Source organism: Rhopilema esculentum, chromosome 12 (genome assembly GCF_057945365.1).
Source record: "Rhopilema esculentum isolate cy_ngs chromosome 12, ASM5794536v1, whole genome shotgun sequence".
NCBI classification, from domain to species: Eukaryota; Metazoa; Cnidaria; class Scyphozoa; order Rhizostomeae; family Rhizostomatidae; genus Rhopilema; species Rhopilema esculentum.
Window position 1 is genome coordinate 4,867,690 of NC_142826.1, and position 11,081 is coordinate 4,878,770.

General features: G+C 35.7%; 2 protein-coding genes across 2 annotated transcripts in view; both read right to left on the reverse strand.

Annotated features, from left to right (window-relative positions):
* LOC135681222 (uncharacterized) overlaps window positions 1-5,096 on the reverse strand; it is a 46,060-nt gene extending 40,964 nt beyond the window's left edge. Inside the window, exons 1-8 of the mRNA XM_065195560.2 lie at window positions 5,028-5,096; window positions 4,784-4,882; window positions 4,363-4,413; window positions 3,110-3,160; window positions 2,582-2,641; window positions 2,124-2,192; window positions 1,703-1,768; window positions 1,001-1,131 (exon numbers count right to left, since the gene is read on the reverse strand). Coding sequence (XP_065051632.2) covers window positions 1,001-1,131; window positions 1,703-1,768; window positions 2,124-2,192; window positions 2,582-2,641; window positions 3,110-3,160; window positions 4,363-4,413; window positions 4,784-4,840 — 485 coding nt within the window. The 5' untranslated portion in view covers window positions 4,841-4,882; window positions 5,028-5,096. The remainder of the gene's footprint in view (window positions 1-1,000; window positions 1,132-1,702; window positions 1,769-2,123; window positions 2,193-2,581; window positions 2,642-3,109; window positions 3,161-4,362; window positions 4,414-4,783; window positions 4,883-5,027) is intronic.
* A 3,050-nt stretch (window positions 5,097-8,146) lies between these two features.
* Window positions 8,147-10,786, reverse strand: LOC135681257 (bis(5'-adenosyl)-triphosphatase enpp4). Its single transcript, XM_065195628.2, has one exon. It carries the CDS (start codon window positions 10,434-10,436, stop codon window positions 8,823-8,825), a length of 1,614 nt encoding a protein of 537 aa, XP_065051700.2. The 5' UTR covers window positions 10,437-10,786; the 3' UTR covers window positions 8,147-8,822.
* Window positions 10,787-11,081: the final 295 nt, after the last annotated feature.

Consider the following 11,081-nt stretch of genomic DNA (forward strand, 5'->3'; position numbering starts at 1 on the left):
TCACAATGGGGGGGGGGGGGTAGAATGGGTTGGAAGTTGCAAAAAGTAATATTATTAAGGGGCTTGATTAAGACCGCAGCTATGGATAGTGGCAAGAAATTTGACATGACATTTGAAAGGTCTTGCAAAGTTTTCGGATAAACTTTTCACAATCCAACCTTTTTGAAGTCAAGCTAGTCAGCCCATTCCACCCTTCGATTATATAACATCGCCCAACCCTACTCACTTTCATCCTAACCATCTAGATCCCCATATGTATGCACACATAAAGGGATCCCACACCTCTCCCTACACCCAACTCCTCAGACTAATCCCTTCCATGTGGACGTCAAGCGCTGCCTCTACCATTCCTTCAATCTTGATGCTACGCTACAAGAATGAGTACCCTATTTTGATGACTGCATTTTTTAAAATAATATAAATCTAACGTTTGTCTTGTTCTGCTAGCAACTGTGATCTTTGATGAAGGTTTACGTAGGGTGCCAATGAAAAACGGCCATACCATACAATACAGCTGATGACTTGCTTATATATATACACATTCTTATGTTTTTCTTTCCTGTTCCAGCTATTTCCGCAACAATTTTCAAGGGGCACTCTGGCACCCACAATTAGTCTCTATCTGGGATTAAGTCTTTAGCCAGGTGGTTGTTTCTACTCCCTTTCTCCATTCGCTTTTTTTCACTCTATGTGCCATCTTTCATTCAACATCTTTCCGTTGTTTTTGTTCCGTTTTTACTTTCTACGTCTTGATATTTACCTGTTCGACTTGATTCTTTAGCGACTTTGGTACCAAGGGTACAGGATTTTATACTTCTTAGTTTGAGCATGTGGATCTTATAAACATTCTTCATTGATTTTTCGGTTCGGGTTTGAGCCTGTTGAAACAGATTTTCAATGGTTTCTTGGTGGACCTAGCCCAAAGTACGTTAATGATATCAAAAGCATCTTTTAATACTCAGCAATTAAGAACTTTGGTAATCAAGGAAAGATAACTTACCAGCGAAGCATTGAAGAGTTTGATGGTGCTTGAAATATGTAAGTTGAATTGAGCTTGGAAATTACGAGGCAAAACAAATGTCTTCTAAATATCTTTGTAAAATCAGCTTGCTTCAGCTTCTTATTATAAAGCTAAAAAGCAAAGCATACTCTTAGTTGATTACTCATCAAATTAGTTAAGGAAAAATACAAATTTTACATTTTTGATAAAAAATGAAGATATTTTAGTTAACAAAATTACGAGCATTGAATAAACAAATTTTTATCTACGATTTCCGAAGGTCACTGTCAGCACTTTTCAAAAAATATATTTTGACCTTTACTTGAAATTAAATTTTCCCCAAAATAAAATGCCATGAAGCCAGATGTCTATTTCAGTTGCTCGTCAAATCCAATGGTATTTTTATATAAAGACTGGAAAAATGATAGTTAAAGAAGGATGAATTAATATAAGTTGTTCATGATCATCATGTGTTCATTCAAGTAAACATGGCTTTACACAAGAAGTAGCTTCATTTCAGCCCGATGTAAACTAGAGAAAAATACTGAAAAAACTCATCTCAGCATGAGTTTTATTTTGGGACACATGTAAATAGTAATTATGCAATTCTAACATGAGAAGGCCCAACATGGAAATGTGTAATTATACATTATCTTGATTATATTTCTATCAATTTCTACTTAAAAAAATCTAAAAACTCACAGTTCCTTCTGACATCACATCTACTGTTGCATTTCTCAAATCAAAGAATGCCACCTTTTGCTCATTCTTAAAAGTGATGGAACAGTCATAAAATTAGCAGCAATAAGATACATCAAGATATAAAGCAAATCAAGAAAGAAAAAATTTTGATAGCTACATAGATTTTGCCAATCAAAACACGAAAAAGGAGTTCATATTTTAAGCAATATTTAGAAATGGAAATTGACAACGAAAATATATTTTCAAAAAGTGTAAATAAGAGCATTAGATATCATCATCATATATGCCATGGAAAAATTGATGTCTAAAATGATATGCTTTATTTGATGTTTAATAATTGACATTAAATTTCTTAATGAACACCAAAATCAAATCCTTCTTCAAACAAGAAAGTGGATAACACTGTGCTACGAGTCTTTACCTCTTGCAAAGGTCCAAGAACTGATGCACTTGGTGGCATAGTTGAACTGTCGGGTGGTAATGACTTGTCCTGTGTTTAGAAAAATTTCAAAAAAATCCAAAACAGGGTTTAACCAAATATAATACATATTTCCAAAATCAAGTCACAAAGCACAAGATGAAAAATGAAATTTCAGTTTATATTTGGGTATAGTCACAAAAAATTTGTTACCAATCTTAATAAGACCTGAATGGTAAACTAAATATTAAATGAAGACCAAAACTCTTATTATATCTTTTTGGTTCACTAGTCTGCTCAGCCAATGACAAATGAGTAGAAATCACAAGATAAAGAATTTAAAATTAGCCACATACAAGAGTCTTATTTTTGTGTGAACCCACTTAAAGAGTTTTGGATATAATTGAAAGGGGAATGGGATATGACTTTTTAAGAATAAAAATAAAAGCTAATAGTAGTACCCTGTAAAGCCTCATAGTGCTTCCACACAGATCAACCCAGTAGGTAAACCATCTTTCAGTCTGCGACAAATGAAAATGAATATATCATTAAAACATTTATTGGCAAACAATTTGTTTTGAAAATCAGAAGATTGCACAAAAGGTAGAGAAAGAATACTTACATATATATAAATGCAGGAAAAAATGCACAACAAAATGAACAATATTTCTAAGAGTTTCAAGCTGAAGGCTAAAATCAAATGCAGCTTTCCAATAAAGCCAGGTGTGGAGAGAATAGGCTAATTGAATTTGACCTACTAGGTTTTCTCCTTAGAACTATTGGTGCAATCATTGGTCCAACACATGCACTTCCAGCAATGACTGTTAGATGTACAACTTTTAGATGTACTATTTAATCAAATTTGATGTAAAAGCACTACCTCTGATAATTATTCTCATGTTTAACTCTCTAAAAAATATTTGATAAGAAATATGTATTATGTCTATGCAATTGACAAACAAATCACAATTATGAGAAGAACATTGTACCTTTATTTTCTTGCCTCTCACAACTGACTGCCAGCAATTCAAGTATCCCCACTGAAAGTAAAAATTAACAAAAAATGATATAAAAAATAGATTTAGGGAAAAACTACAACTTGTATTGCTACTTAATTTTGTAATTTCTAAGTAGCCTCAATATTCTTCATCTGAAACTGTTAGTATCAAAATTGGTAAGCTCTTTATCAAAAAAACCTGTTATGTGAAATTTGAAGGTGTTCTGTTTGATGAAAACCTTTCATGGATAGTTCATTTTCACTTAAATGAACTATCCAAAATTTGATTAGATCATGTGGTATGTTTTTCAATGTGAGACATTTCTTTACCCATTCAACATTTTACTCTGTCTCTACAACATTCTATTCTCATCCATTCTGCAGTTTGGCATTTTGGTTTGGGGTCTTACCTGTGAAAAACACACAAACCTAATGTTTTTGTTAAAGAAAAGGGTCATAAGGGCAATTTCATTTGAGCACACTACACCTTCTACTACACAACTCTTTTCTGATTTAAAGATTTTAAAGCTGTGTTACAAAAGGTTAATAGGCTTTTTTTCATAATTTTTTGATTTAGTTAATTCTTTTCATCATTATTGTACACATATCAGTATGTTACTTTGGAGCTAGATGCTGGAGTAGCATTCCCTTTGATTTAAAAAATTAACCCTCTGCTGTTAGCTTTTGTTATAAACTCAAAAGCTTTCCTCTAAATAAGTAATTATCAAATTTGATCTTAGAATAACTGATACTAGAAGGTCACCATATACCTTGGTCATAATCTCAATGAAAAAAATCAAATTTACATGAAATACTATTAAAGTAGGGGGTGCTCTCTCTTCTATTAGTTTGGCTACTGAGAGAGCTCCTCCTTAAGAAACTTCACTCCACACAACTTATCTTGTTCTGTTTGTTTCCTTGAATGTAAGTAGTAAAAATTACACTTAACAATGTTTGATTTTTTTGTAACATAGTCGTATTTTCTTGTAGTTTAGCTATTTTATTTGTTGAATTATTGTGATAAATTGTATGTAGTGGAACTTAAAAAATGAAGATGAGCTGAACTGATTAAAATATTACAGTTCCTTCAGTCAATAACACACTCAGCCTATGTCATGCTATTCCCTGTAAGAAACTTCAGTTACAAAAAAGTTAACTGACTGACAGAAAAATAATAGCTACAAGGGTAGTTTATAGGGAAAAGTGAGTGAATTTTTTTATTTTGATGAGTTAAATCAGACATACATGTATTCCACTAAGGTCAAGTGTATCCATATTCTCTCTGCTCCCCTGGTGCTGTAGACAGAAACATGAAGAAACATTATAAAGGTTTGACCATCAGGTAGGCAATAACCTTAGAAATAATTACCCTTGCAATTGTCTAAACAGTGATGATTTTTCTTCTTAAATTGTATTAAACAGTTTTAACTTTTACTTTAAGATTGAAATTTGACTTTTTTTCTTCTAAACTCGATTATTTAAAGCCCTCCGAAAACCAGCTTCTCTTGGCTTTAGGCATTCGTATTTGAAGAAATGAAAATGAAATGAAATTCTAATTTGTCTCTGCCCTGACTAGCAAAACAAACAAGTTATCAATTATGCATGTCAACAACTGAATTGACAACATCTGTGAGTGTAAAGAACGTATTAAATACAATTCAGATACCTTTTTTAAAGTGCCACTGATTGGAATGCCCAGTCCTAGCTCTTTTGAGTCGTCCATCAACAGAAACAATTGATTTCCCTCAATTCCGCTTCCTTGATCCTGATCGAATAAATCACTTGCTCTCAGTTAACATGCTAAATCCTCGTAAAGGCTTGTTTCTGTTGTAAACAAGCTGGCCTAACTTTAATAATAAAACCTATGGTTATAAAAAAATAATGTTAACATTAAGAAACAACATACATACGTTAGGGTGATCTCCTTTTAGCAGCCTTGTTTTGCCAAAAGTTAAGAATCCTGAGATTTGGGCACAGCTTCAACATTTGTGTACAACATCGACCAAAACAGAAGACAGAAGGACATTGGCTAATGACGAGCAACCACGAGATTGTTTAAGCGGAAGAACCTTTGCTACAAACTGGATGTTTCTAACAAAATAAAACAGATCATCTAACAACTGCGTTGTCATGCATGACTAACAAATACTTCAAGTTTTTCGGTTTTGTGTTCACGCGATTTGGCAATCTCGTGAGGCCTTCCTCGCTACAAATGATATGCGCACAAGACCATCAAAACCGCTCAGAACCCTGCGCAGTTCACGGTCGCATTGATTTTACAAGCTATTTGGGAACACAACAAACTCAAACTCAAACAACAATAGTTAAACTAAAGCAAAACATACGAAATTACAGTCTAATTTTAAAAACATAAAAACCCTATGTACAAACTAAACTACAGTCTACAGTCTAAGAGAGCTTCTAAATCCATTCCTTTCATACTTCTTTCAAATTGGTTAATTGTTCGCACCTCCTTGACGGCTCTCTTTAATTTTCTCCACAAATATGAGCCAATTACTGTGCAAAATTTCGGGATAATGAAGTTGAAATTGCTGTTTTTTAATTAATAAAAAGTTTCTCTTATTGTAAACATGTAGTTTACATAGATAGTGTGGAACAAAACCGTTTTTAATTTTGTACATTAATATGGCATTGTCTTTAAGTACATGTAGTCGTCTATTCTTGGAAAATACCTGGTTTGCTTTCATAAGGAGTTGTGCATATGGCAGGGCCTCCGACTAAGGGGAGGGCATAAGGGGGCATGCCCCAATTTTTTGCAAGACAGTAGTGCTTTCAAAGATTATTTTGTTATGAGTGATAAATTTCCCTTACCCCCCCCCCCCCCCCTTTCAGCCTGTGTCGGAGCCAATGCTTGGCGTGAACTTATTACAATAAACAACTCTCAGGGTTTGCTCTTGGAGTCTATCTTTTATCTTTCTTTTATCTGCTACTTTGCATATATGCCAGACTGTACTGCAGTATTTCATGTTAGAGAGTTTGCTAACTTGTGGATTGTTAGTTTTTGTTAGTGAAATGTAAGGGTTATTCCTTTTTGCTCAAAAGGTGAGTGAGTATGAAAAGCCTCTTCTAACAATGCCTTTGCAAGAAAAAGAAAAACTCTTAATTGGGAAAGGATTGGAGGGAAGAAAGAGGAAACTGAGGAAGTAGCGGAGCCACGGGAGGGGGTAGGATGGGGGGAACCACTTTTTCAGAAAGTCGGCACTTGAGATTCTTTCAAACCTGATGAGAAAACTTCGGGGGGGGGGGATATGTATGTTATCTAGATTCCTCGGGAGACAAGAGTTGTATCCTTCTGAAGAAAATGTTTCAATCAGGGGGGGAAGGGCGTGGTACAAAAGGGCGTGGTTCCTGACATACCTTTCCCCTCCATTTATCTCAGGCTGAAGCCGCCACTGGTCCTGAGTCATCTTATTGTCAAGTATGTGGCATGTTCCCCAGAAAAACACAAGGGTTTTGGAGCTAAGGAGTGGACAAGAATGGACTTCAGTTGGATTAAGTGGGATGGTGTCTTGCTTTGGAATGATACCATTTAAACTAGAGATGAGGATGACAGTGCATGCACTGTGTAAAAAGATTTATGCTGAGGGCGAAATGCATTGATCAGATCGGGACCCGTCAAGTAGAATCTGTATTGTCCACTATTGCTCAGCCGTTGTTAAATAGATTGAAACCATTCTTCTTCCTGGCCATTTTGGTTTTTTCCCATAGCTTGCACTTACAAGCTGATTTTGTTATCACTTGGGGGTTACAAGTCCGAGTGGAATTGTCATAGGGATTATTATGATGCAAGAAGTGTTTTGTTCTCCCAGATTAATGCTGAATAATCCTGTAATTCTTCTTTATTCTCATGCACTCCCCTATATTTCCCTTTATTCTCCTATATACCCCTATATTTGCAGCAGCCCTTTTCCATTTCCCTACCCTGGGTACGAGAGAGACTCCTCCGTATTTCTACTACTACCTTCTATCTCAGCCATTCTTAAACTCCGGCCCGCAACAAAATTTCATCCGGCCCGCCGAATGCTTTTTACATCGAAGATATTTTTTGCCAATATTTTAAAAATTTGGAATTCGATTTATCTTTGGTTTTCTTTTGTCCCCTCTGATATTTTTTCTCTGTAGTAAACTTTAAATGCGTTCCATGGACAGTTATTAGTCCAGAAGGGAGTACCGAAATAGGAAATGCTTTATTTAATCATTTTATCGTTTTATAGAGTTTCCTTTTTCATATCAACAGATAAAACTATGGAACCTAGTTATGAAACCTTTAGAAAATTGCCTTGAATTTTCTCCCATTAATATCTATTTGAGGTGTTGTTTCTGGCCATTCCTAGATTTGGCGGCCTTAACTAAATACATCCACAAACATAAGATTTTGGCCTTTCTTTAAAATATACGCTGTGCAGTCCCTCGACCTGACTTCAGGCGCTTCAAATCGATCCCAACAAGAGACTAACAAAGATTAACGTTCTAGCCTAAAAATAGCATAGAATGATCTTCTGACTCAGCCTGGTAGAAGAAACATAAAGTCACAATCCTTTGTGAAATTAATTTTTGGGTTTATGCGAAGGTAGATAAGATAGGCAGGCACAAAATAAAAGGCCTGTCTATCTTATCATTAACTTAGCCTGGTCAAAATGAGATCTGAGTTTCATTTTGAGCAGCCTACACAAGCTATGTAAAAGTTGAAAACCAACTGGCCCATGAAGAAAATCTATATATTTTTCCGGCCCGGCACTTAAAATATTTAAAAACCCTTGTTCTATCTCATGCGTTCAAATTTATGTGGCTCGGGGATCCAGGGTACCATTCTCATTCAATGTTTTAGTAATAGCTGAAACATGGTCGGCATTAACAGCCACAAAAATAATAAACAGCGTTATCAAAGACCCTTTTTTGAGAAACTGCTTTTTCATCTAAAAATGCATTTTTTTACAATTATCCTTTCATCCCTTATATTATGAAGCTGTTCCGTCTAGAAGAATAACTTTGAAGATATTAAACAAAATTATCCGGCAGTGTTCATAAATATTTATTAGGTTTCAAAATACACATGCAGCTCTTTACTACAGAGAAATGAAATAATAAACAAGTAAGAAAGAAATTTAACAAATCTATGCACAAAATACCATGGATACAATTAACCCGATTAAATAGTTTGAAAATTACACAAAATACCGTCAACAAAAAAATAAAATCTTCTAATAACATTTATCTGGGAAACTGAGTATGGAGTTAAGTACGTTATGCCATTAAAGTAAGAATTTTCACTGATTATTTTTGCCTAATTGCGCGATTATAGACTTCATTATTTGGAGAAGATTTAAGATACATGTACTTGACAAACAGTCATATGTACTTGAAATATATTGGTAAATTCAAGTTATCTTTATTTAATGATGCTTTACTTTGGAAAAAATACAAAGTATGGAACATTTAGGGGTCCTGTTAGATTTAACATGGACAATTGGACGGTAATAATGTGACTATGTTTATTTGCAATGATGTCAAATCTGTGAAGACCAATAACGACGATAACTTTCAGCTCCACCATATTACAACCTAACCAAGACAACAAGCAAGTTCCCAAGCATTTTTCTTTATGCTTTATTGAAATCTACAAAAGTTAGTTTATTTTCAAAATATAATCGTGGCTGCCTAGGTCTATTTAGATTCGTGGCTGCTTAGGTCTGCTTAGCTGTAAGGTACTTCACCTCGTAGCGATTGATCTCACAGTCTTCGTCAATTTCACTCCCGGAAAGATCATCATCTTTGGCTAACAAATGCATCTTGCCTTCATTCAGTTTACCGTTGTATTCATAAATAGACTTTTCTTCCTTGTTAGGGTTCTGGCAACAGTTGCAGCGTGCCGTCGTCTTGTATATCGCATGAATAATTAGGTACAATGCTGCAAACATGAGCACTATAAGCAGCACTATTACCCCGGTTAGGCCTTCTTTTGATTCGACAATAGTTTTCGCAATATGCCAGTACCATTTGTCTTGCTTTGCAACGACCTTTGACAAGATGTAGCCAGAGCCATCATGGGCGTTGGCTTCTAGACGCAGTGCAGAGCAGAGCATTTGATAGACGTCAACGTTTTCTATTGCGTTGACACGAACACCTTTGCGAAAAGCAGGCCCATGCGCAATCAGTAACGTGTGTGTGTCTTCGTTTGCAGCTGAAAATCCAATTGCGGCTTTGCGTTTGTCATTTGGGTCAGTAATGCGACGCGGAAGGATTCGCCAGCCTTTTTCTGCGACGAGTATCAACGGCATAGTACGATTTTCATGATTGAAATGAAAGGCAACAGGCAAAATGTCCTTTGTGTAAACTTTCATGTTTGGATGAGAAGAGTTCCACTTCTCAAACAGAACATGAGTATTTGAAGTCTCTTTTGGTGAAACTGTCATTATCGGCCCATCATCGATTACGTCATATGCACTTTTTAAACCCTCGTCCAAATAGTCTTCAAGATATATGCTTTTGTCCTTTTCAAAATCAATAGGGGCTGCATCACTTGTAATTACAATATTTACTTTCCTTATTTGCTTGAAGATGGCTAATTCCTTGTAAAGCTTTGCTACAAGGCCTTCAATTCTGTGCAACGCAGCATCCATTTCTTTTGAACTGACGCCATGGTTTAAGGCAGTCAGAAAAGGTTCTTCGAAATAAACGGCGATAAAATTTGGGGAATGTTTCATAGACAACCACTCGATAACTTTTGCCATTCGTTCTTCCATTGACATGAACGGTTTTTTGACTGCATAATTCAGTGTCAGCTCTTTAAAAGGATCTGATAGCTTCGTTCCGTTCCTGTCGAGAGAGCACGTGAGTGATGCTTGTGCACCTTCAAACTTTACATCATGTCCAGGCCAAAAGCATAACGCACTCTTTGTGTCATTTCTCTTTTCGTTCGAAATCCATATCGGCTCTACAGCATTCCACCATCTCTCGTCTTTATTTGTCACATCAAAATTTGCATTATCACGCAGGTCTCGCATCTTGTTTGCCATCATGGCGTGCTTTTCTGGATGTCGCCCAGTGACAAGCGTGTGCAAAACAGGTAGAGTTTCTGTCTGAAATGCACTTCTCTTGTGAATTGCAAGAACCCCATCGGCAGCAAGCTGTTGAAGAGTCGGCATACGATTGGCATGCAAGGCATCTGATGGAAGACCACTAAATGCAAGTAGGATGACAGTTTTCTCTTCATTAGGATCTTTTGTGTAATCAAGAATAAAAGCACATGAATCGAGGCATAAAAAAATGAGCAAGCAACTAAATTGAATGAAATTCATTTCGCTGCTTTCGTTGTTGTTGAAGCTTCTAACAAGTTTTCCACTTTCACTTTTACGATTATTGCGTCACTGTAACGCTTACCTTTCGAAGTCGTATTCAACAGTTTCTTTTTGTCATCTGTGATCTTCTCGCACACGAAGGATGCAAATCACAAACACTCTTTTCAAATCTTCCGGCGAATAAGACGATACTTGGTCAGAAGGCGATTCTTTAACTCGCCAAACTTTTAACCTTCCGCTAAATTAACAGCGCCTTCAGTTAGCTCCTTTTACCTTACAAGCAAGACGCACAGGAGAAACACGAGTCTTCAACTGGTGTCAAACAAAGAAACTCTGGTGCTCATTTTTATATTCAATTGTTTGGTTCCTTCACCATGTGTTATTCAAGAACTGATCATTCGATAAACTTTACTCTGTACAGCTGTGCTTATTGATCTTTTCATATGCTAATTCTTATCTTATTGTTATACTTGTGTCTAGGTAACACTTATACCTGCAATAAAATGCACAGGACATAAACTAATCCTAAAGTTGGATAATTGATCCAAGACATAAACCATACATAAATCCTAGATTATCGGTACTAGTAAAGTGGCAGATTTGATACAAAAACTGCCTCAGGAAAATAGAAAGTGATATAAATTT

Coding starts and splice junctions, on each gene's coding strand:
- LOC135681257 (XM_065195628.2), bottom strand. CDS start 10,436: ATGAATTTCATTCAATTTAGTTGCTTGCTCATTTTTTTATGCCTCGAT.